This window comes from Bidens hawaiensis, unplaced genomic scaffold, assembly GCF_021521415.1.
Source record: "Bidens hawaiensis isolate Kalapana, Puna unplaced genomic scaffold, B.hawaiensis_p1.1 tig00010926_1, whole genome shotgun sequence".
In the NCBI taxonomy this organism is placed as follows: domain Eukaryota; kingdom Viridiplantae; phylum Streptophyta; class Magnoliopsida; order Asterales; family Asteraceae; genus Bidens; species Bidens hawaiensis.
In genome coordinates this window covers 313,283-340,516 of record NW_027491844.1, presented here as the reverse complement: position 1 = coordinate 340,516, position 27,234 = coordinate 313,283, and the positions used below count along the sequence as shown (strand labels likewise).

The 27,234-nt window shown below is 38.3% G+C and overlaps 1 protein-coding gene across 1 annotated transcript; it reads right to left on the bottom strand.

Moving 5' to 3' along the window:
• Positions 1–7,722: 7,722 nt before the first annotated feature.
• LOC143536779 (threonine synthase, chloroplastic-like) lies at positions 7,723–18,493 on the bottom strand. Its single transcript, XM_077030695.1, has 2 exons — positions 18,244–18,493; positions 7,723–8,654 (listed from the first exon to the last, which is right to left on the bottom strand). Exons 1-2 carry the CDS (start codon positions 18,491–18,493, stop codon positions 7,723–7,725), a joined length of 1,182 nt encoding a protein of 393 aa, XP_076886810.1.
• Positions 18,494–27,234: the final 8,741 nt, after the last annotated feature.

The window sequence follows — 27,234 nt, the reverse complement described above, 5'->3', positions numbered from 1 at the left end:
TTATTTTCAAGTAATAACAATATGAGGATCTTGATTATCGTAATGGTTAAAAATATAAGCCTATTTGAAAAACTTTCGTTATAAGTTTTCAAATAAATCATGTATGCATAAAAATGAGTCGGATTAACTATTGGAGAACAATATATAATCCGAAAATGAATGTTTTGATTAAACACATTCGAGTTTATGGGTTTTGGTTATGTTTCGTTAAGTCGAATCATATATAAAAATATATAAATGTTTCAAAATACATTTTGAATCACTTGATTTTTTTTAATGAGTATGTTAGAAAAAAGGTAATTTTGAAAAACCCATATAATAAAACATTTGTCAACGTTTTATCTTTCTAACGAGCGTGTTAGAAATTATTATTTGCTAAATAATATTGGTTTCAAATGCTTTGGAACATGTATTTTCTAATGTGCGTCTTAGAAAAGATAATTTCTAAACCATAAAACGTTTGCGTACGTTTAGTTTTAACAAACATTTAGAAAATATCATTATTGTTAAATAATAAAGGCTTATACACTTTTACTTTCTAATGAGCGTGTTAGAAACGGTTTATTATAAACTAAAGTTTTAAAACGTTGATATCTAAACGTTAATTTTCTAATGAGCATATTAGAAATGGCTAATTTATATTAACCAAAGTTTAAAAACGTTTTATCTAAGCGTTTAATTTTCTAATGAGTGGGTTAGAAGAGGTTTATTTTATAAATCGAACGCCTAGACATGGTTTTGTCTAAATATATTATATTTTCTAACGAGCATGCTGGAAAGGATTATATTTGTATAAGACATCTTATTTTCTAACGAGCGTGTTAGAAACAGTTTATTTTATAAAGCAAAGGCCTTGAAAATCGTTTTGTCTAAGCATTTATATTCTCTAACGAGCACGTTAGAAACAATTATATTTGCATAAGAAATCGGTTAAATTTCTAATGAGCATGTTAGAAGGGTTTGATTTTGTAAAACCAAAATTATAAAAACGTTTTGTATAAACGTTTATTCTATTTTTAATGAGCATGCTAAAAACGACTTAAAGACTTTAATACGTTTTGTTTAAAGCGTTTAATTTTCTAATGAGCGTGTTAGACGCGGTTTATTGTATAAACCAAAGGGTCTTAAAATGGTTTTGTCAAATCGGTTAATATTCTAACGAGCAGGTTAGAAGTTGCTTAAATATTATAACGAGCGCGTTACATAATAATTTTTATTAACCCAAAGCCGTTAGAACGGTTTTAAACAACTTGATGTTGTTGTGAACAAATTAAATTGCTCAAATGCAACTACGTGCGCGTAGTTAATAGTTGTTCAATGTGGGAGTACCATTGAGGCCTGAGGGAGAACCTCAAATGAGGGATGTTGTGATTGCATAGAGCTCTTATGCGGGGGAGCCTAATTGCATCACTTCAAGACATCATGGGAACGATTTCGGAGATGTATGAAATCATGTGGACATTTGGTGTTCGTTGATAGTTCTTATTGTTTGAAGCATATATTCTGTTATGAAAAATGATTCAAAATTAAGAACTATCTTCTTGCTAAGAGAAGCATGATAATTATTGATGGTCGTTGGACATCAATAAGAAAATGTAGAACTGTGTTATCTACATTAAGTATCCTAATTTTGAGAGTTAATTTATATGTTCCCAAACGTCTCAAAAGGGTATAATATTTTCTAGTAAGCTTACTAGAGATGGATACTTGTTGAACTATAACAGTTTATTGATTTACTTTTAAATATTGTTTGGGTTCAATATCTTCGGATAACCCATACATAGAAATTAATCAAATGTTTATAGTATAACAAATAGTGAAAGAAGATATTTGCACAAAGACAATTTGTGAGTTGTCACCATGATTAAATGTTAAGGATGAGACATCACACACCATGTGATGAGTGCATTAACATGGATACAAGATACGTTGAGAGTATCAACATTGTGAAGATTCACATTTGTGAATTATAACATATGAAAGAAATATATGTTATTATTGTAAATGACTTTAATAAACCGTGTGTGATTTATTATAGGAGACTTACAATAACGATGGATTTGTAGTTGCATCTACCACCATCAATGTTGTTTGAACTATGTGGAGGATTTATCCTTCATTTTGGGAGAGTATTCCAATACATGGTTTCAACGACAAAAACAACGAAAATGTATACATCACTTTAGGCACATGCAATTGTCTTGTTTGTTAGTCAATATACTTGACTATATTTCAAACTTTAGTGATCTTATACGGGTAACATTCATTATGTTGAATGTGTTCACTAAACTAACTCGTTTTAAGACTCATGTTTGAAGTTCTTATGAGTAAATGGTAAAGATTTTGGAGAACAAAAGTATATATCTTAATTTGACTATTGAAGTTAAGTATGTTTGCGTAACGTACTTTAACTTTTGAGACTTTCCTAAATACCAAGGTGTTGGGATGATGAATAAAGTCTATTTAATTTGTCTAAACCAAGATATGAATGTTGGCAAGAGATAGTGCGGTATCTCTTGAGGCTGTGAAGAATAAGAATGATGGATCTTTTGTTTACATGCTAAAGTATTGTAGTCTAAAACATGCTAGACTAGTACTTGTTAATTTATATGCTCTGCGGAGATTAAATTAACTTAGAAAGCATTCATAATATGGGTACACACAAGAAGGAATTCTTATATGGGCTAAACCATAAGTATAATTTCATTAAGTCAAAACGGAATAACTAGATCATGAGGAGAACTCATACGCTAGTAAATGTGGGAGGCCCACACTAAGGCATATTTGCCTAAACTGGATCAAAGTGCAAGCAATGTGGGGGATGAGCCATTTAAGAAACAACCCATTATGGTGTGTTGAAATGGTCTTTGCGAATGTTTTCTCAATCCTCACATGAAAGGGAGAACCTTTCATTACCCATCTTAGTGATTGGATAAGTTTATCCAATAAGACTTAAATGTGGGGGTAACTTGTAATTTGATAAGAATGTGGAATGTTTGGCAATAAGGATGTTGGTAATCCAATTAAAGATTGCAAACATGTGACCAAGTGGAGTAGACAAGGTCATAAAAAGTCTATCTAGAATATTAGACTTGGATGCCAATTGGTAACATTCAGAATCTTAGTAGACTTTTGATATAGTTTACCAAAGGCATGATGGAAACATGTTGAGCCTTGAAGAGCATTTCATGTAATTCTAAAGACTAAACGATGTAACTAGATTTAGGTAGAGATTATGAGTTATAGTCTTAGGAATGAAAAATGGCAAGAATGACTTGTGAGTCAATAACACGTTAAAACAACTTATCTCAATTACAAATTATCATTATTGATTTTACAAAGTCAAAGATAATGTCTATGAATCCAACAACCCGAGGATTGATGAGAGATCAAGTTGTGGAATGAGACTAAAGCCCATGGAAAAAGATATACGTAGGTAACCTAACCTAGTTGACTGGAGATCCCAAGATCTAGGTTCAATAGGACAACTAATTTATATATCTAAGGGTGGTCACTAGGGGGGCAAGCTGATATATATATATTTATATAGAAGCTAGTATATTTTATAATATATACCCCCTAAACTATAAGGGTGTTTAAATATGTCCTAGTCTATTCCTACGATAAGTAGTGGCAATTTTTAGGATAAACATAATAAAGGTTAATGATTTGTGGAAATTAACAAACCTATTGCTTTTAATGATTCGAGCGAGAATCACCTATGTGAGAGAGAACTAGGGTCGATTCGAATGGATTTTGGGGCAAAAATCCTAGATCTCTCGCAGAACCAGGCTAGTGTTCTAGGACCATAATAGGAGACAACAGTGAGGGGTTGGCCAGACCAGGGAGAGTGTTGTGTGAAGTGTATTGTCGTTTACATAAATGGGGTATGTTCAAAAACATCGTGTCTACATACCGTAGGAGACTAAGTATGCTTCACAAAGGAAGATTCAAAGGGTAACACCTACCTATCCTACAATGCTCAACCGTTGAATTGAATATAAGAAACTTGCATGCATGGATTAATCTCAATGTGAAAATGAATGAGTTTTGTTTTCACATGTGGTGGATTGTTGGAAAATGTGTGAAAATGAATGACTTTTATTTTCACATGTGAGGGATAGTTGGAAAATTTTTTGTGTAAATAAAATATTTTTAATTTTGAATTCTTTTATATTACATGATTAGTTGAAACACCTTTGATTTAGTCAAGACCATTCAACATGTCATTAAGTTTTGGTCAAAATTTAAATGCATTGGTTAATGTTGATTGGAGTGTTTCAATTTTGTCATTAATGTTGGTTGAATGATTTCAATCTTCTACTAGTATAAATACCAAGGGAGCTCCTTGGTTGAAGACACACCAAATAACACATTCTCTTTTGTGTTTTCTTCAACTTTCTCCCTAAAGAATTCCAACATTTTTGATCATCTTTATCATTTTCTTTAAGGTATTATTCGGGTGCTAGAGCCCTCCCCGGCAGTACATATTGCTTAGGCCGTTGTACCATGGGTAACAAAACAAGGAGAGATCCGGAATTCGTTTTAAGGGCCCCGTGTAAAACACGATCCTCGGCCACAAATACCATGACACCATTCTTCTTCTACACCTTTCTTGCATTATTTTATTTCAATTATATTGTAATTTTGATTTTTTTCGGTGTAATTCGTATTGTAATTTACTTACTTTTCTAGATAAGTTTAATTTATTATATTGTAATCATTTTATTAAAAGTGTTTTTATTTTTATACGTGAACGGTTTCCTACAAATTGGACTGAACGAGAACCGGCTAATAACCGGTCCGTTGAATATGCAAAATGAGAGTTACGGTCTCGTGGAAGTTCTGCTAGTTAGTAGTTACAGTCTCGGTGACTAGAATTTAAAGAGCCGTGCCTCTATTTTTGGGCCTTTTATCTGGTCTTAGCCTAAACGTTTGGATATTTTAACCCAAATGTATAATGAGCTATCCATAAAATACAGGTTCCAATAGAGTATAGCTGCTTAGATTGTTAGTTGTTACCATCAAATTGGTTGTGACCAGCTCAACCATCACTGATGGTAAAAAAGAGTTGAATTCGGTTGGAATAATCAATCAATCGGACAAGTGAAAAGATGGGTATGAGATTAAACATAACGTTTTTCATGCATTTATGTTGAGTGATATCACCTGAGTACCATAAAGTAGTTCCATACATGTTCATCACAAACGAATATATTATATTAATATACTATAAAATCTTGATAAAACTATCTAGATTTTAAAGTTGTTGGAAAACTGATTATTATTATTATTATTATTATTATTATTATAAAGAAGAAATTGTTAAGAGTTGCACTTAATTTTGGAAATTCCATGTCAATTTTTAGGATGAGTTTGAGATTGGGTGTTAGGTAATGATAATCCCCAGATATAATTGATTAATAGCTTACCGAAAGTGTAAGAGATCGAGTATGGGATAACTTTTAGAACCGAGTATGAGACTGAAATTAATTAAACCTATCCAAAATCAAGCTTGTTGCCATCCTACTTAACTTGCTGTTAATCTTGCTTACACCCGTGCCTTATGATCTCAAGATCAATGTGGACATGAATACTAAACCCCTACATATGGGCTTACTATTGAACTTTTACCAACAATATAACCTAATAACAAGTCAATCTTCATTATTCGCGTGGGTGCATATTTAAGTAGAAAACTTTTAAACGTTGGGTTGTTATTTAAGAGCATCCCTAACGGTAAATCCATTGACGTTTATGGGCGTTCTACACTTAGGTGATTCGTATGGCTACATGTAACAAATGTGAAGGGGGGGGGGGGGGGGGCGAGAAGAGCTTGTTTTATTGCTCAGTAGTGTAAATTTACCCGTTTTCATATGAAACTTTATACGTGGTGTAAATTTACCCATTTTCGTCAAAAAATTTGAGCCCAACTCCCTCGTTTTATGAAAACTTTTATACATAATGAGTTCGCCCCCCTGCATAGTTTCGTATAGGATTCATCATTGCTCGCATCAGACATGCTTTAAGATCACTTTCTTTCAAAGGTGTTCTCCTAATATTTTTTTAATTATTAAAAAGCTCTAAAATTGAAATGTCTTTTAAAACCTTGAAATAGCATAAGTGAACATAAAATTTTAGTGCTTTTGACGCCATATATTGTGGACAAGTTTTCAAGTGGACCATAACATCCTGAGAAATTTTGTGTCAGTTTTAACAACTTTGAAAGTAGGAGGACCATTTGGTCATTCTGTCAAATTAAGTCCAGGGATAATCTTGAAAATTTTGCAAGAGAAGACCTGACGGACCTTCGCGAGACTGTCGATAGTCCGCGGCAGCATAGTGGACCTCCGAGAAATTTCCAACGGTCCACCGTGTGTCCATGACACAAATGAACCGGGTTGTGACATGTGGCGAATGATTAATCGATACTGAATGACATGTGTCACTGACGTGTCAACATGGAATGACACGTGACAAGAGGCGGCGCTAATAGACAGCTGACGGACCGTCGTGTATTCATGACGGTCCACCATGGGTTGTTGGGCATAACTATAAATAAAGGCCACCAGCAGCCATTTCCAAAGCATCCCAAAATCCAAACACCTCGTTATTCGTGCCTTATACCCAACACTCGATTCCAACATCCGATGATTCGATTCTGAGCCCGAGCGGCGTCCCAACGCCTGATCAAAAGTTGTAGGTGAGTTCCCGAGTGCATAATCTAAGCAGAAATACCGTACAACTAATTATTGATACCCGACGTATCATAAGTCGAGGTTCTGTCAAAATTATAGCATTTCTATTTTTCCATTTCTTGTATTTGTATTGTATAGCCAACTCGTTTTAAAATTTTGATTTTGATGAAAGATTATTCTTTTATTATGATATTTATCATTGATTTGTATTTGTTAAATTACAACCTCGATTTCAAACGTTATTTCACGTATTTTATACTTTAATCAAAGTTTAGGGGGTTAAAACTGCCAATTTCTAAACTTTTTGCTAAAACTTGATAAAGTTCTCATTATTATTATTATTATTATTATTATTATTATTATTGAATCATAAATTTTTCAAGTTATTAAAATTATTTTCATATGATCAAATACTTGAATCTATGTTCATTTCATTGTTTACATGTGTAATCGTTAATTTGGCACGTTGAACCTAGTATGTCTAGATTAATATCGTAACATGTAACATAAGTAATTATGGTTATCTCAGATTAATTTTTGTCTTAGGTACTTTACTTGGCATCTTTTATTAAAATACAACGTTCTAGCATATTTCAAATACAACGTTCTCTCAAAGACTTACCTGCTTAACCCCTTTTAATCCCAACTATAAATACCCCCCCCCCCCCCCATTTTCATCTTATTTCATTTGCTCATTCATCTCTTCTTTTCTCCCTAAAACATTTCTCAAAGTAAGTTTTAATTTATGTTTTTCATATTTTTTTGGACTATTGGTTTTTATTGGTCCCAAGTATTTCATTTTTGCCGGCGCTGGTCCCAACTATCACTTTAACTGCCAACGGTCCCAACTTTCACACATGTGTCTGCCACCAGTCCACGACTAACCGAGTATTAACTCCGTTATGTTTTAGATGACGTGTCCATCCTACGTGTTAAAAAACCTTGACGTGGCTGCCTGCGTGTATATTAATAACAAAAAACCCTTCTCCTCCTTGAATATATAATAATATCAGCAGATGACAATTTAATACAAATCCCCCAAATCGATATCTTCAATCGATCGAGAACCCAATCGATCAAGAACAACCCCAGCAGCCTGCGCACACACGAGCCTCGGAATCCTATCAACCAACCCCAACTCTTTACACATATGAAACCCTTTATAAAACGCGTAAATATTCCCCAAATTACCCCCGGGAACAATAACCCAATCCGGCACCTCCCAGTCAAACTGCTGCAAGATCTCGATCGCAGCAGTCTTTTGCCCCTCTAACCTCAAACTATTCAACGAATTCGCTAAATAAATCGGTAACTCAGACGTAACCTCCCTAACCAACTGCATACACCCATCGAAATCCGTATCAAGACTCAACACAAACGCCCCATTCGCAATCGGCTGAACCAACTGCGTCATGGAAATCTTGTTCGCAGGCAAGAAAACAATACTCGGAATACCTGCGGACGCGCAGTAGGCCGACAACGCGGCCGACGTGTCCCCGGTCGACGCGCAGCCCACCCTGACAACGGGCCGGTTCATTTTACGCAAACGATTAACCTGACTAACTAACACAGTCATACCCAAATCCTTAAAACTACCCGTGTGACTAATCCCGCAATGCTTAACCCACAAATCATTCATACCCAAATGCTGTTTCCCAAACCTTTCGGCCCAGAACATATTCGAATTACCTTCGAAAGCCGATACGATATCGTCGGAATCGATCTCGGGCAAGACCCATTCTTTTTTGGACCAGACACCCGACCCGTATGGCCAAGTGGTCTTGCCGATGCGTGAATCGAATAAAGACTTCCAGTAGGATCCGTCGAAGGCTTTTAACGCTTCGATGTCGTCTTGGACGTCGAGTAAGCCGCCGGAGCGTGAGCGGTAGACGATCGATTGGGTTGTTCTTGACCGATTGGGTTCTCGATCGATTGGAGATATCGATCGATTGTCATCTGCTGATATTATTATATATTCAAGGAGGAGAAGGGTTTTTTGTTATTAATATACACGCAGGCAGCCACGTCAAGGTTTTTTAACACGTAGGATGGACACGTCATCTAAAACATAACGGAGTTAGTACTCGGTTAGTCGTGGACTGGTGGCAGACACATGTGTGAAAGTTGGGACCGTTGGCAGTTAAAGTGATAGTTGGGACCAGCGCCGGCAAAAATGAAATACTTGGGACCAATAAAAACCAATAGTCATATTTTTTTGTTCTTGATCATGTTTTATGTGTTTGTTCTTAGTTCCCTCTTATTTTTATTTTTGTTATTACGGTTCTAAGACCATCATATAATCATGTCAACAATACAACCTAATTCATACACCAAGGTGTATTGGGTGGAGACGAAGAACATAAGTTTGTAAGATGATCTTTAATGGTCATATCTTAGCAAGTTCTTACATTCTTGAAGTTTTTGTTTTGTTTAATTTATTTTGATTCATGAACCATAAGGATTTTGATGATACATGAGCAAACATATTGTATTTATCATACCACAAGTGGTTCATAATTTTCTTTATCAAAATTCATTCCAAAGCATCAAAAGCATCGTTATATACAATGCTCCAGTTTTGATAGCAAAATTGTTCAACAAAGGTTGAGCAATAGCTTGGTTCTAACAAAATTGAACGATGCAAGGCCAAAACTATGATTAACTTTATTGAGCTATGGTTCTAACAACTATTTATTTATATTTTTATTCTATCGTATGGCTTCTCAAACGTTATCTTAAAATTAGTGTACAAATTTGTACCCTCTATGAAGATTGGAAATTTTAGCTTATCTTGGAGTCCGAATCTAAGAAAACTTTCTAAAGCAAAGTTGTTCCGTACATATTAATTTATTTATATTTTAAACATTTATGCATTTATTTAATTTTGTTTGGATGTGATTTCTTTTATTTGAACGATTTTGTGTAATTTGATATTTAAATGAAATAATAGTTATTGTCACTTTATTTATTTTAGTGTCTTCGAGCTATAAGCAATCTTAGTGGCCCCCCTGTATGTATGCCGTAGGTTTTGATGTGACAAAAATCACTAAGAAGTGCAAACCCTTACGGTGTATGCTATCGTTTTAGTGATTATATTATCTAGTTGAACCCTAGTCTGGGGTATAGTCAAACCTTGGCCGAAACAGTACAATATTTTTATTCAAAGGTTTTAAGTAAATAATGTTTCTTCATCAGGAAGAAATGTCTCTTCAGAAAAGAAAACTGATAACATTTATTAAAATAGAAGAAACGTGCATTTTAAATGAAAATAAGATTTTCAAAACTAGTTTTAAACTATAAGACAAATGAATGTTTTATTAAAAGGTTTTATGATAAAATTTGATTAATGAGGGTTTGCAGCTAGATCAACAAAAGATCTAGATATATATGCTTACCTATTAATGACAGGTTAAACATCACGAAACAAAGGTTATCAAAATCCTTAAAACTTATCTAAGAGGTAAATACGTTAACCCTTCAAAAAACCTCCAAAAAAATTCACCAACATCGTAGAAAGGTGAATATGTTTATTCTGTTTAACAAATTGACTTACTCTGAAAAGCCGAACATTTTGTTTGTCTTAAAAATCTGAAAATGTTTCATGGGATAATGAAATCCCTAAAACGTTATAACACCAAGATAAAAATAATCAAACCATAATAACAAATACAAGCACTCTAACTAAATGCACTGGATCTGGATATAACTGACAAAATAGCATGCTGGCTATACGTCAGTCTCAAACCATATCTCCAATGGGTGCAACTCTTGTAGAAATGTTGACTTGTGTGTGTGTGTACGATAGTGGTATGCCTCAGCGGAAGAGCTGGTGCCCTGCTAAGCTGTACATAAAACTATAATTTGTGTTTTAATGAAAAAGTTTGAAAAATGCTTTAGAGTCAGTCAACAAATCACCAGCATATCGTTGACATATTTTCAGAACTGTTTTATAGAAAATCAATAAGGTTAGATCAGACAAAAGAGACATATAGACGATTGGAAATATAGTCATATGTTATCTAATGGCTTAGATATTTTGAAACTGAAATACTATAAACTATGTTTGACATATACGTTTTGTATTATCATATTGGTATTTAAATCCTGAGATTTTACACAAACAAATTTTTAATTTGAAAGACTTCCGTTAAAAGAACGCAACTCTGATGTGTTTACAAACCGGTACCAACTATTGATCATTTGTCTAGACCCTTGATGCCAGATGTAACAAGGACCAACCACCACCTTGGCATTCATAGTGAAGTTTGGAAAAAAAAAACAAAATAATCGTATAAAAATAATTTTGTACAAAAGTAAAGCATATCAAAATTTTAATTTTGACTAAAACCAAGGTCAACCCACATATTTAGTTTGATCAAAGACATGAAGGTAAAAGAGAAAGGAAAATTGAATTTAAATAATAATGACTATTGACTATTGCGAATAACAAGTTTCAACTAATGTTCGCCGCTTTGAAGACAACTGGGAAGCGATTAGTAATAGGAACAGCAGACGTGCAAAGGATTCGCGACATCAACTCAACAAATCTATAGCTACTTCCTTCTTCGTCTCTAACCTCCCGGATGGTTGCACTGGAAGTTTATTGTGGAAAGTGTATGAAGGGTTTGGAGCATTGGTGGATGCATTTGTCCCTATAAAGAAAGATAAATTTGGTAACTGTTTTACTTTCATCAAATTTATAAATGTCATTCGCTTCGTGAAAGTCTAACCTCAGTTAGGATTGATAAGGTGAGGGTGAACGTAGCGCACTATGACAAATCAGGGAGCAAGGCTCCGAACAGCGCTGTGGCAAGACCTGTGGTTCAAAAAGAGCAGCAAAGAGTAGTTGCTAAAGTGAATATGGCAGCAACAACTGCTTCAATCTGCAATGGAGAAGAGTGGATACTTCGTATAGGGATGTGGTTTTGGATAATATGGAAAACTCATTGGAGAACAAGTCTTTGAATGCAAGAAAGACCATTGATTTTCCTTCAAGCACATCCTTCCAAATCTGGAGGACTGGTTCTTTGATTGTCGATGTGAAAGATTTATTTAACTTTAAAAAACTTGCAAAAGAATATGATGGATAGAGGATGGAATCAACTGACCATTCGTTATGTTGGGGGAATGAAAGTTTTATTGTCCTTGGCGTGCCCGCAAACTGCTAAATATTTCCTGGGAAACAATAAGTAGGAGTGGAGGAGCTGGTTATACACTTTACAGATATGGGAGGATAGGTTATGCACCATGAAATATTGGTATGGTTTAGGGTCCAAGGCTTAGCATTCCATCTATGGGATGGTATGTTCCTCGATCATATTGGTAGTAGTTTTGGTAAAGTAGTAGGCAGATCTGAAGCTTCTTGGAGTGACCTTAATCTGTCTAGAGAAGGTGTTGGCATAATCACAAATCAATTAAAAAGAATAGAGGAACTAGTAACCATAAAATGGTAGGATCAAGAACATGAAGTGTGGGTGTTTGAAGATAAAGATTATTGGTTAAAAGATTTCATTGCGGTTTGCTTCCCAGAAAACATGAAGGAGGTGACCGGGGACAGGGTTGTAGTAGGACTCCGTCAAACTCTACGACGTTGAGACTTGGAAAATCGGTAAAAGGAATGGAAAAGTTGGCGCATGCGGATTCAGTTTATGAGGAACCGCCAACCGGGGGGTTCCAACAAAAATTTGGTCCATCCCAAGCACAAGTCGGATAAAGTTAATGATGAGACAGCTGGAGGGGTCCAATGTTTAGGAGATAGGGACAATAATATGTTCAGTAACCAACTTAATGGAGGGTCTCAAGTGGACCCGATGCCTAACCCATCTCCACCACCATGTAAAACTCTAAATGAGCCGTCTTCATTACAGGAGAAGCATATTGGGTTGGTTAATTTGAATAGTGATTTGGGCTTACATGCGCTGTTTAATTCTAATCAATCCATTCCAGAAACTTCTTTACTCGAGCCTAACAACGGAGGTTATTCAGACTAGGGTAGCGACCCATTCGACCTTAATGAGTTAATTGAAAAGGTTAACAAGGCGCAAGAGCGCCAGACTTAAATAAAAATCCTAATGTCAAGGTGAATGGGGAAACTTCAGTAATTTCTAGAAGAAGGATACAGGGGCATAATTTAATGAAGCTCAGATCGCTTCACTCAATAAACTCAAAGATAGATTATGGGGTGGTTCGAATCTGGTATGGTGGGTGGGCGGCGGATTTGGCTGGAATTCAGTGATTTAGATTCAATGGATGATGTTATACCAGAAGTACAATCAAAACCTACTACAAGAAATTCATCGGGTGGTATCAATAAAGAGGTATGCTTAACTGTACATGTAGGGGAGGAGGTAGGTGTTAGTGTTTTGGGCAACGAAAATTTGGTGGAAGAGGTTATTGTTGGAAAGAAGATGTGCAATGTGCATCAATGAATTTCCTATCAACTAATATAAGGGGGCGGGGGATGAAAATAAGCTGGAACAGGTGAGATTGTTAAAGAAAAGTCATAACATCAGTTTTATAGCAATTCAAGAAACCCAAATGGCAGACTCAACTAAGGTTCAAGTGAAAAAAAATGTGGGATGATTCTCAGCTTGGGTTTGAAATTAAGGATGCCACAGGTATATCAGGGGGGTTTGCTATGTATGTGGGATGCAAACGTTTTCGAAAAGAGAGAAGTGGTAATAGATATTACATATTGGTTAGAGGGGTATTAAAAGCAACGTACGACATGTTTATGGTTAATATTAGGGGTGTGCATGGGTCGGTTTGGGCCGGTTTTGAGCCAAACCCATAACCATAACCAACCCGTTATGGCAGTTTTGGTTAATTGGTTTTGTAGGTTATAGTGAGTTGGTTATGAGTCGGTTAACCGTAACCTAAACAATATAATTAACCCTAAAAGTTTGGTATCAATTATTACAAAAAAACGACATGACATAATCTAACAAGGTATATAATCCATAATATTAATACCAAATATTCAAAAAATAATGACATTATATAATCCAACATTGAAATTCAACTTAACTTGATAACAAACATTGAGCCAAAAAACATCAAAATGATATAATCCAACAACATGTTTGGTGAAACTTAATCCCAAACATATTAAACATATTGTTGGTTAAATAAATGGGTCGGTTTGGTTATAGCAGTTTTGGAATTATCTTTAACCAAAACCGACCCGTATTTGACGGTTTTTAAAAGTTCATTAAACCGTGCCACCGGTTATGTCGGTTAAATCGGTTCGGTTATATCGGTTATGGTTCAGTTTAACAGGTATGGCGGTTATATTGCTCCTAGTTAATATATATGCCCCACAAGATATAAATCTAAAAAGAATTTTATGGGAAGATTGGCAGATAAGAAATATGAGGATGAAGGTATATGGATTTTTCTAGGAGATTTTAACTGTGTTCGGTACCCGACAGAAAGGAAGTATTCTGAATGCTGCGCCACAAGTGCCAACGATCTTAATAAATTCATTATAAACTCGGGTCTCTTGGAATATAACATGGGCGATAGCATATTAACTTATGTTTCAATTGTTGTTCAAAAGTTTGGTAAAATTGATCGGATTTTAGTGAGTCAAGACTTCCTTAATCTTTGGCCTAAAGCTTCAATGATGATTTTAACTAAAAAATACTCCGAACATCGTCCATTGTTACTAAGTTGTGTGGATTGGAAGTTTAGACATTGCCCCTTTATATTCTTCAATCTTGGCTAAGAAATAAAGAATTGGAAGACGTAATCAAATTGGCTGTGGAGTCTGAATTTTTTAGCGGCGGCCCGGATGCTCGTTTTGCTTACAAACTTAGATCATGTAAAGTCGCTACAAAAGTGTGAACAAAATGATAATCAGAGAAAAAAATAATTCTCATAATTCTGATACAGGAGCACAAGCCATAGAAATAGTTGAGATTTACAACATAAGGAAAGACACAAATCATGGCTAATATTATGAAACAAAATATGGGAGAATATACGGTCAAAGTAAATGGAGAAAACTTGTGGTTTCTATAAAAGGTGGTTCTATTACTCTCCCTCAATTTGGAGTGTGGAGATTTCGAACGCCCAATTTGTCAAGTAATAAGCGGAATTGATGAGCTCCCAAGGCTTTTGTAAACAAGTCGGCGATCTGGGACTTTGTGTGAATGTTTAACGGTTGTATTTCTTGTGATTCAATTCTTTCTCGAACAAAATAACAATCCATTTCAACATGTTTTATTCGTTCATGAAAAACCGGATTGTTGGCAATATGTCGTGCGGCTTGGTTATCACAAAATAGGGGTGTTGGTCCATTTTGTTTCACATCCAATTCTGTTAGAAGCCATCTCATCCATAGTATCTCACTAACTATGGTTGCCATTGCCCGATATTCTGCCTCGGCGGACGATCGGGACACAACCGATTGTTTTTTGACTTCCAAGAAATAGGTACTCCTCCCAAGAGTAAAAGATACCCCGTCCTTGATCTTCGAGTAAACGGACAACCCAACCAGTCCGAATCACAATATGTAACGAGATTAGTCCCACCGTCACATGGGAGCAAAATTCCTTGTCCAGGAGTGCCCTTTAAGTATCGCAATTGTAACGCCCGTAAATTTCGTTAATCGGCACGATCGTTTATAAATGTTGGTCAAAAAGCCGGGGTTTCATCTTTCTAATTTAGAGCATTGTAATACGTTTTAAAAGTCCGTTTGTCCATCCTTTTTCCCAAAACATCCCCTCTTACGACTTAAAGTATTATATTAGTATGTAGCACCCGACATTTTCGTTTATCGGCATGCACGTTGTAGAGTTTGTATATTTATCGGGTTTGAACCGGCTTACTTCAGGGACCTCCTTGTCATACCCGTAAGTTGAATTAATTGACTTTCCACCCAAGTTGCTACACACTTCATACTGGAGGGACTATAGTGTAATTTATTTTATATCATAATATTAAAAAAGAAAAACCCTAACCCTAAATCTATTCCCAGCAGCCGATCGGCCTCTAGACCCCCTGCTCATTTTTCTTCTGCCCAGCCAAGTTTCAGCCGTGAAAACTTCAATTCAAGGTCGGTTTTATGATTCCCCATGTCTTTTACACCTTAATTGGTCATATTAACGTGCTTATTGGTCGTTAAGGTTGAGTTTTGATGATAACAGTTTGCTGACAGATTCGTATACGTTTATTGTAGGGTCTGTAACGCGACGATAATCCAATGTTTTTTATTGATTCTTGATTCCATGATGTTCTACATTGAGTCTAGTTTCCAGAAAGGTATAATACGTAATTTTTGGACGAGATTTGAATGGTTTTTATGAATTTATAAAATCGAGTGTCAAAGCTGATGCAGGATGACGGATTCTGGTCTGTCTTCCCTACGTCATAACCTTTTTTCGAAAGGTCCAAATTGGTTGGTTCCACTTCTGGCAGTTAGTATTGTGAGTTAGCAACCAAACCCAATTTGAATCGTTTAATTTGGTTTGGTAATGAATTTTATAAAAATAAAACCATTTTGTTGCGCACTGAAATAGCTGCACGTACCTTGCTGTGTTGGAGGATTTTTTATAATTTTTGTGTCCAATATAAAAATATAATAAAAATATTTTTATAAACCTAAGTCATTTATTAAAGTCTGGTAAAAATTTAATAATTTATTTCAAAAGTTATCCTATGTAATTAAATGCATCTTCGTATGCTAAATCTACACGTTTTACTCGTTATTAATCGATAAGTTCGTTTTAGGCTTAACCGGTGGATTTGGTTAGTTGAAAGGTTTTAGGGGCTGAGGTAAAGTAATTGGGTATGGGTTGGGCCAAGTTGTTGGGCCTTGGGCCAAGTGTTGGGCCTTGGGCCAAAGTTTTGGGCTTGAGCGGCCCATTAGGCAAGTGTGTTCTTGCGGTCTAGTTTAGTAACACGTTGTGTATAATTTACAGGCTCTTGCTTGTGATTGTGAACTTAGGGATTTCCTAGCTCGTTGCAGGTGTTCGATTGATTCAGGTGAGTTCATGATGCCCTTTTTACTCTTTTTACGTTTTGGGCTAGCATACACACCGAAATCCAATTTTATACGATTTTACCCGTTACAACTATTTGAATAGTACTACATGGTCTCACTCGTGATTGTGCACTTTGAAAGTTATATTTGAATTATTTTATATGCTTTAGGATATTTTAGACTCGTTTATGGTCTTTTATCCTTTAAGGTTACGTACATTATTAATGGTCTAGACTCGAGGATGTTAGTAGACTTGGTAGTAATTGAATACGAGTAGACCTATGTACTTAGTTCCCGTATGGGATGATATATATATATATATATATATATATACATATATATAGATATATATGTATATACATATATATAGATATATATGTATGTATGTATGGAGGTATGTATGTATGTATGGGTATGTGTTACCTTATAGCCTACGGTTGTGTGATGATATTTAGTTCCTCGTGACTAAGAATGATGTGAGTAGGCTTATTGATGTGTGTGTGCATGGTGATTCACGGCCGGGTCAAATATATTACTCGGTTGTACCCGTGGTGGAGAGGCTCGTGTGACGTGATCATCATTTTGGCGAGTCAAATATATTACTCGGGTTTTAAAATCCCGTGGTGAAGAGGCCCGTTGGATGTTGAGCCGCGATCAGGTCAAATATATTACTCGGGTTGTACCCGTGGTGGAGAGGCCCATATCACGTGCTTAGATGTGTGAGCCGAGATCGGGTCAAATATATTACTCGGGTTGTACCCATGGTGGAGAGGCCCGTATCTCGTGCTTGGATGTGTAAGCTGTGACCGAGTCAAATATATTACTCGGGTTTGACCTGTGGTGGAGAGGCTCGTGTCACATGCTTAGGTCTTACCGCGTCCGGGTCAAATATATTACTCGAGTCTTGACTCGTGGTGGAGAGGCCCGTGTACGTGTGTTCGACGATGAATTTATTACTTGGTGAATTATATTATTTATTTTATTATTATCCTCTTTATTGTTTAGAACTATAATTTTTGAAAACAAGTATGAACTATTGTTTATGAAAACTTGAACTCACTCAGCTCAAGCTGACTTTGTGTGTATGTTAGTTTGACTTTCAGGTTAAGAAGTGGATGCTACCGCTTGGACGTGCTGGATGCTGCTCGGGAGGTTGAAGGCATTTCTGGTCAAGGATTTCAAATAAAACGAGTATTTTATTTACAATTGATTTTGAACACCTGTACCCGTGTTTTGGGATTTTTAATACTTAAACTTTTCTGCTGTTATTTACTCTAAACTGGTTTTAAATACAAAGAATTGTTGGGTTTTAAATTTTTGTGAAATTATGGATGTGATTACCAACTGTAGGATTCCCGGGATTCGGGGTCTTACGAGCACTACACGGGTTGCGGAATCCATCTGTGTTTGTCGTGGGTCGGCGACAAACTGACTAAGCACATTAACTGAGTAAGAAATATCGGGTCGAGTAGCTTGCAAGTAAAGAAGTCGTCCAACTAGTCCTCTAATATTGATTGGCGACGACTTTCGGTCCACCGTTGCCTTTGTCTAACTTCAAACCTTGTTCCATAGGAAAGTTGCTTGGTCGACATTCTGTTAAGCCACAGTCTTCCAAGATGTCAAGGATATATTTCCTTTGGCTTAAAACAAGACCATCACGTGTTCGAGCCACTTTAATCCCCAAAAAATATTTCAATACTCCAAGGTCCTTGATGCTAAATTTCGCATCAAGGTATGTTTTGGTTTCTTGTATCCTCTTCAAGTCGTTTCCAACAATGATCACATCATCGACATAGATGAGAACTGCCATTCTTGTAAATGAAAAGGGAATGGTCCATCTTGGCTTGCTTGAAACCAATCTCTATTAAAGCCAACGTGAACTTTTGGTACCAGTTTCGGGAAGCTTGCTTTAGACCATATATTGACTTATTTAACTTGCAGACCCTTGTGTCTTCTCTCTTGCGAAAACCTTGGGGAATCTTCATATATACTTCCTCGACTAACTCTCCATGTAAGAAGGCATTGTTTACGTCGAGTTGGTGTATTATCCAACCTTTCTTTACCACTACCGCAAGTAAGGTTCGAACAGTGACGAGTTTGGCAACTGGTGCAAACGTCTCATGGTTATCAATTCCCTCAATTTGAGTAAAGCCTTTAGCGATCAACCGTGTCTTATATCTTTTAATTTCTCCATTGGGCTTGTACTTTATTTTATAAACTCACTTTGAGTCTATAGCACGTTTTCGTTTCGGTAGTTCCTCAATAATCCATGTGCCATTTTCTTCAAGTGCTTGGATTTCGTTTTTCATGGCTTGCCTCCACTTTTCATCCCGAACAGCCTGAGCAAAGTATTTTGGCTCATTGTTTGAATCAATGGCCGTGAGGAAAACTTTATGAGGATTAGAAAATTTTTCATAAGAAACAAAATTAGCCAAGGGGTATACCGGCGAGGATTTATTGTTGGTGGCAGGCCGTGCATGGTCTACCGATGGGGAAGTTTGACGTCAAAGTCGGAGAGATGTCTTGGTTGAGTTTTGTTTCTTTTTTCTTAATTGATTCTAAGGGCTTAACTGTTTCATTTACAAACTCATCATGGTTCCTGTTTTCTGTTTCCATACCTCTCAAAACTGGGCTTGTCTCATTTGCTTCACTTTGATGGGTCTGAGTGCCATGATCTTGGTTACTGTCTTCTACAACAACTTTTGGTTGAGCCAACGTTGAAGTTTCATGAGGTAGGTTATCAGCTGAATTGCCCAAGTCTAGGCCATAATCCTCTTCCACACCTTTAGTTTGGGCCGGTACAGTTGAATCTTCAATTGGGTTGTTATGACTTCCACTAATTTCCTTTTGAGCCCATGTTGGTGTTGGCCCAACAAAGTTATTATTTTGATTAGGTGGTTGATCAGGTTGTCCAATTTAGCTATTTATTTGTTCGGCCGGTTCATCAAACATTTCCCATTTAGTTGGGAATATAAAAACTTCTTCGTTAACTTCCCTACTAACAGAGGCAAACGGAAACGTTTTTTCCACAAATTTCACGTCTCTTGAGAATGATTTTTCCATCTTTTGCATCATAAATTTTGTAACCCTTTGTACCCCTTGGATACCAATACCCGGTTTTCCTTTCATTTCAAATTTATCTGCTTTTGTTTCTGTATTTCTATATTACGCTAGACATGCAAAAACCTTTAGAAAATCATAGTCCGGTTTTCGATCATATATAATCTCGAAAGGCATTTTATTTTCTATCACTTCCGATGGCAACCGATTAATTAGGTGAGTAGCAGTTAGTATGCATCCTCCCCAAAACTTGGTAGGTAAGTGTGATTCAAATCTCAATGCTCATGCCATTTCAAGGAGATGTCTATGTTTTCGTTCCACTACCCCATTTTATTGACGGGTATGTGGACACGTCGTTTCTAGAACAATTCCTTGATCAGTATAAAAGTTAAGCATGTGATTTGATGTGAATTCCCCCCCCCCCCCCTAATTGTCGCATCTAACCCTTTTAATGCTCTTTTCAAATTGAGTTTTTACCAATTTGTAAAAATCCACTAAACACCCACTTGCATCACTTTTATTTTTAAGGAGGAAAACCCAAACTGCCCTACTATAATCATCTACGATTATGAGAAAGTAGCATGCACGTGAAAGAGAGAGAGTACGATAAGGCCCCCAAATGTCACAATGTATCATTTCAAAACAACCATGGGTTTTAATAGAACCAATAGGAAATGGAGATCTTGTGTGTTTAGCTTTGGCACAAGAGTCACAAAACCAATGGTTGTTCTTATTGGGAATACCTTTGAAAAAGTCAATATGAGAAAGTTTTGAGCTTGAAGCATGTCCTAAATGGTTGTGCCAGATGTCGAAAGTTGTCATCATAGCTTGTCTTTTTTCTTTTACAATCCCCATTTGGTAAAGACCATCCTTGCACTTACCCGCTCCAATCAATGTCCTCGAGGTTAGACCCTGCATAACAAAGAAATCTGGGAAAAATGTGACGGCACATTGGAGATCATTAGATATTTTACTAACCGACAACAAGTTGCAATTAAATTTAGGAACATGTAAAACCCCTTTTATTTTTGTTCCGTTTTTCAAGCTATGTTCTCCTCTTCCTTCTACGGCTATCTTTTAACCATTTGGTATTATGACCGGTGCCTCGTGAACTCCTTTAGTTCGCTTTTCTAGAATAGAAGCCATATGTGTGATTTGGTCTCTGGCACCGGAATCAACAATCCAATTATTTTTCTTGTCAATTTTGCCTGTTGTGTTTGCATTTGCGGTACCTAATGCCATGTTGGCAACAGGTGAAGCATGGGTCTTCTCTCCGTCATTTCTTCCAAAAAAAATTCTAAAACTGTTGGTATTGTTTATTGCTTAGGCCTGGGATAGAACTGATTTCAGAGTCAACACAAGCATTCACTCTGGGTTTGGTTTCTTCCCGCTTCATTCCCTTTTCCGGCCACCAATCTGGGCAACCGATGCGTTTGAAACAACTGTCCTAAATGTGGCCATCTTTGTCACAAAAGGTACAGTGCTATAGCTGGTCTCCAAGGTTCTATCTGTTGTCTTTCGGCCCAGTTTTGTTTGGTGGTTGTTTTGAAGGGACGGAGGCTTGAAAAGCTGTAACAGCGACAATGGTTCGCTTTCTGGTCTCCACACTTCTTTGTTGCTCATCATTTGACACTAGGTGATAGGCCACGTTTAGGGTAGGTGTACGGTTCATGGATTGAATATGTGTTCTGATGGTTGAGAAATTGCTATCCAAACCAAGTAGAAACTCATATAGCCTTTCATTTTGTTTCATGTCAAAAAGTTTCTTCCCTATTTCACAAGGGCAACCATCATAGGAGCATCTTAGACTGGGTAAAACTAGATCTAACTTATCCCACAAAACATGAAGGTTTGTGTAATATGTTGTGACAGAAACTCCGTCATGTCTGGTGGTTGACAAGATCTGCTTTAGTTCATATGCCCTACGCTTTCCAAATCTTTCTTTTAAATCATTCCACATATCTTTCGACGTACTCGCATAGCTGACGCTATTTTTAATCTCATTCTCCATTGTTGTGATTAGCCACCCTTTTATCGTCACATCACACTTCATCCACCCATTGTATTCCGCAGCGGAAGGGTTCGGCTTCTTAATGGTCCCGTCAATGAAACCCATTTTATTCTTGGCAAAGAGGAAATCGGTCATTTCTTGAGACCAATCAACGTAATTGTCGGCAGTGAGGGTGCGCATTTGTCTAGGATAATCAAAGGGATGACTGTAGTATGGAGAATCGTGGTCAAAGGTGGCTCCGTCTTTCATGTTGGTTTCGTATAATTTATCAGGCATGGTGAAGGTGCCGAAGAGAAGAGATGAAGAAAATGGTTTTTTTTTCTTTTTGATTTAGGGTTTCTTTAGTTTATGATCTGCTCTGATACCATGAACAAAATGATAATCAAAGAAAAAAATAATTCTCATAATTCTGATACAGGAGTACAAGCCATAGAAATAGTTGAGATTTACAACATAAGGAAAGACACAAATCATGGCTAATATTATGGAACAAAATATGGGAGAATATACGGTCAAAGTAAATGGAGAAAATTGTGGTTTCTATAAAAGGTGGTTCTATTAAAGTGTGGAGGAAAAAGGTGGCAAGAGATGAGTTGGGTGAACTCAGTGGTATGCGGCAAAAACTAGAAGATCTTGAACTGAAATCAGAAACTCAAGATGTAAGTGTGGAGGAGGTTCAAGAAAGGCTAAATTGCAAAGCAAAAATTGGAGAAAAGGAAAGATGCATTCTTTTAGATCTGAAGCAACGTGCACAAATAAAATGGGCCATTGAGGGAGATGGTATTCAGCGTTTCTTCATAGTATACTAAATAGCCATAATAAAACCAATTGTATAAATGGGCTATTGATAGGTGAAAGGTGGGTTCGGAGCCGGACAACCTGAAAACGGGTGTCAAAACATTTTTCAAAAAGAAATTCACAAAACCGTTGAAAATTAGATTGATTTTTTTCAACATCGGCTTGTCTAGATTATCTCCGAACGAAGTTGATAAGCTTATTGAGTCATTCCCATGTGAAGAAATTGAGAAAGTCGTATGGGAATGCGGAGGTGAAAAGGCACCGAGCCCTGACGGCTTCAATTTCAAATTTCTAATAAGCTTTTGGATTCTTTTTGAGAATGATGTGTTAGATATAATAAACTACTTTTATGCCCATGGGAAACTAAGCAATGGTTATACTTCTAGTTTCATCACACTTATAACGAAGGTGAAAGACCCATAAAGAATTGAAAAGTATTGTCCGATTAACCTAATCAAGTGCGTACCTAAAATGATTTCGAAGATGCTCGTTAACCGGATGAAGATTGTTATAGGATCTATTATCAGTGAGGAACAATCTACATATGTTTCGGGGAGGAACATAGCAGAAGGTGCCTTAATTTTAAATGAAGTGGTTTCGAGGTGTAAAAAAATGAATAAGGAAGCGATGATTTTCAAGGTTGATATAGATAAAGCCTTTGACTCAGTTAACTGGTGATTCCTATACTTTATTCTTCACAAATGAGGTTTCCAGAAAAATGGCATTTGTGGGTTAAAGGCACATTTTATTTGGCCAGATCATCTGTACTAGTTAGCGGGTCACCAACTATGGAGTTTGATGCACTCTCCTTGTTTTCGTTTATTATAGCAATGGAGTCTTTGAATGTTGTTGAAGAAACGTGGATCTACTCCCTGGTAGCAGATCTACTTTCCTCGGGTGTGATTATACAGTTTCACCGATGGTTCCTCTGGATCTGTGTTCTTCCACCTACAAAATGAACAGCGCCGTTACTTACCCCTCAGAAAGGGACAGAGGGGTCCTCTTTGGGGTAACCCTCCGGCGTGAGAATCAGTATCTTTGTGGAGAAGATCATAATGTGTGAGTCAGTGAATCTCAAGAGTATTGCTGAATCGCTGAATACTCTCTTGATTGTGTGTCTGTCCGTTTTTCTGTAACTGATTGTGAGTGAAAGTAATTCAATATGATTGAATGTGTTATCACTGCTTGTAACTGTCAATGATTGAGTATGAATGTAATTCAATATGATTGAATGTGTTATCACTGCTTGTAACTGTCAATGATTGAGTATGAATGTGTCATCAAAGTGGAGTTGATGCTGTATTTATAGTGCTAGGGTTTTTACTGGTTGGGCTCAACCTCGTTGGCCTCCTCCAATCGCACTGCGCCACGTGCCCTCTGGGACACCTGGCGCTTTCTCGTTGGTTGTAATCACGTGGTAGCACATGTGTCATGCTGAGTTGTCGACCTTTCATTTGGCAGTTGTCAACATCAGCATATTCTTACTCCTTAAAAAGATGCCTTCTGGAAGATTGTCTGACGTGCACAATCAAGGTTGCCCTAATCCTGATTTGGATAAGGACGAGGTTGATTATGTGCATGTGTGATATGCGCCCATCCTGAGGATGCGCGAAGTCTTCTTTTTATTCTCACGCGCAGATATTTCATGCGCAGGTGCGATATGCACGAGCGTGTGATATGCGCCGCGCGCATATGTGACGCGCGAGCATATGTGATTTGCAAGAGCATGTGATATGCGCCGCGCGTTGATGCGCCGCGCGCATATGTGATGCGCGAGCATATGATGCCTGAGCATGTTTTGTATGCGCCATGCGCCTAGGTTTTGGCTTTGTGCCTTCATAATGTCTTTATCTTGTGGGTTGACCCGCCTTGCTTGGTGTTGAGGCGGGTACATACCTCTTCAAGCCCCCCCAGTCTAATGTGTGTCTTATCTCGCGCGAGCGCGGTAAGATAGATATTAGACTCACTGAATTGTTCTTTTAAAGGGGTTTTGTCGTTTTCTTGGTTGTTTCCATCGTTGCGCGAAGTTCTATCCATTTGGTTGAAAACGAAAGGTCCAAACACGTGGTTGGTTGGTGGTGACGTGCGCCGTAAACGTGTCAGACGTTTCGTGTGCTCGAGGTGCTACAGTTGCCTTTCATGTCCCCTCACACAGCTGTCTTGAACACGTGTCGCACTCGCATTGGTTAGTACCTGCGAGTGGGGGCGCGTCTCTGTTCCGTGGCAGGTCGGTTACATTTTTATGTCCCCTCACACAGCTGTTAGGGACACGTGTCGCGCCCTCGTTGGCTTGCACCTGCGAGTGGGGGCGCGTGAAATCCGATCAGCTGCCACATTTCTCTCTCCTGGTCCTATAAAAGCAGGCCCTTAGGAAATTTTTATCTTCATCTTCATAGTTGCTAAAATTCAAGTTTCTGTCTTTCACATTCGGATTTGAGTGTTTACATCGATTCGAATCCTCGATTATCGGCTATTGCAGTTGTATGTCTGATAGTTCAGACTCGTCTAGCCCTTCAATCACCTCCGTTGCCTCTCGAAGACGCCGTGTGAAATCTGTGGTGATGTCGACATTGAAGCAAAAGGGGAAGGGGAAGAAGGTTGTTGAGACCACATCGGAGGAAGTAGGGAGGACCAAGGCCACCAAAAGGTGGAATGAAATCCTCTGCAAATTGAAGCAGGCCGATCTCGACAACCTCATCGCCTCTCAGGGCTTTCCCACCCTGTTTGGCTGCATGTTGCCTAGGTCCGGGCAAACGGCGGCGGACCCGCCTGCCGGCTATATATCCCTATATAGCCACTTTTTCACCCACTGCAACCTTCGTCTCCCGATGACAAGGTTTGTGGGTGCACTGCTGAAGTTCTATGGGATTCATATATCCCAAGTCCATCCTTTTGGACTCGTGCGCGTGACTCACTTTGAGTTCATGTGCAAATCCCAGCGCGAGGAACCCACTCCTCGGCGCTTTCAATATTTTTACAAGCCCAAGATCCAGGACAATTGGATCTCTTTCATTCCTCGCAGTCAGAAGGTGAAGTGCTCCACTGTTTCATTCAAGAGCCTTCATGACTGGTCTGAGAGGTTCTTTTACATTAGGGCTGGTGTGATACCCATCCGTATGACCATGCGCTCTATCTCTTCTGCGCCTGCGGATGAGGGTGTCCTCAAGAACCCAACTGGCGCCTGGGTTAAGAAACTGACCGCCGAACCATCCCCCGCGAAGAAAATTTGCGAGGAGGCGCTGGTGGGGGTCGGCATGAGTAAGCTCTGGGCCGACAGCGCGCTTGAGCCCGTTATCCAAGTCGACGGGATCTCTTTCATTCCTCGCAGTCAGAAGGTGAAGTGCTCCACTGTTTCATTCAAGAGCCTTCATGACTGGTCTGAGAGGTTCTTTTACATTAGGGCTGGTGTGATACCCATCCGTATGACCATGCGCTCTATCTCTTCTGCGCCTGCGGATGAGGGTGTCCTCAAGAACCCAACTGGCGCCTGGGTTAAGAAACTGACCGCCGAACCATCCCCCGCGAAGAAAATTTGCGAGGAGGCGCTGGTGGGGGTCGGCATGAGTAAGCTCTGGGCCGACAGCGCGCTTGAGCCCGTTATCCAAGTCGACGGGTTGTGTAAGTTTTTTTTTTTTTTTTTTTTTATTGCTTTACTTATTTTCCTGCGCGAACATCATTCTTTTGCTGATATCATTTAACTTGTTGTTGCGCAGTCACCAAGGATTATATCCTTGCCGCTTATGATGAACATGTGGAGGGCGGCTCCGTCGAGCTTGGCGTTGGGGAGGTTGGTTTCCCAGATCGCTTCGATGACATGTTCATCCCAGTGGATCTGGATTTTGACTTTGACAGTGACGCGCCTGGTAAGCCTTCGCACTTATGCTCATTCCTTTAGAATACCCAAGTTTATTAACAGTTCTGTTGCTTGTTTTGTAGATGCGCTTGAAAACTACGAGCTAGAGCTCGCGGAAGAGGAGGAGGAGGAGGAAGAGGAGGCGCCCCTACTAAAGCGCAAAGCTAAGGGGAAATCTGGCGCAGGGGCCAGTAAGAAACAGAAGAAAGATGACACCTCTGTCGCTCATCCCCATGCTCAAACGAAGGGACCAAAGGAAACCCAGGTGTTTACCACCAAGGTTTCTTTAGCTTCCTTGCCTGTGAGAGTGGGCAGGCCTCCTGTCCACTTGAGGTATGGTGGCGTCGCCTCCTCCGTTCGCGCGGCTGAAGAGAGAAGCAGTGCCGCGCCTGCAACAGGTATACTTTGCTTATTTTCATCTGATTGAGTTGTTATTAAACCTTTGCTCCTTTGAATGTTTGCAGAGCCGGCGACGGTAACAGATCAGCCGCAGGCGCCACAAGGTGCTACGGCTGCGCCGGGGACTCCATCGAAGTCCCCTGTTCTACCCTCTGAAAAGGGTAGAATGAATTTTATGGCGATGTTCGCCGCGCGAACAGAATTGCGCCAAGGTAAGTTTTGCACATTTGTCTTCTGAATTTTTCCTCTTGGACTCAGTCATAAACCATTTTTCCTTGTTTATTTGTTCATAGGAGTTGTAGCTGGCGTACAAGTTGCTGGCGACACTCCTGGCGCCGTTGGCGGCGCCGCTGGTTCTGGTCCTGCTCCTGCTAGTACTGATTCTCCCCTTATTGGGGTTACAAAGGAGCAGGAAGCCGTATTGCGCGCC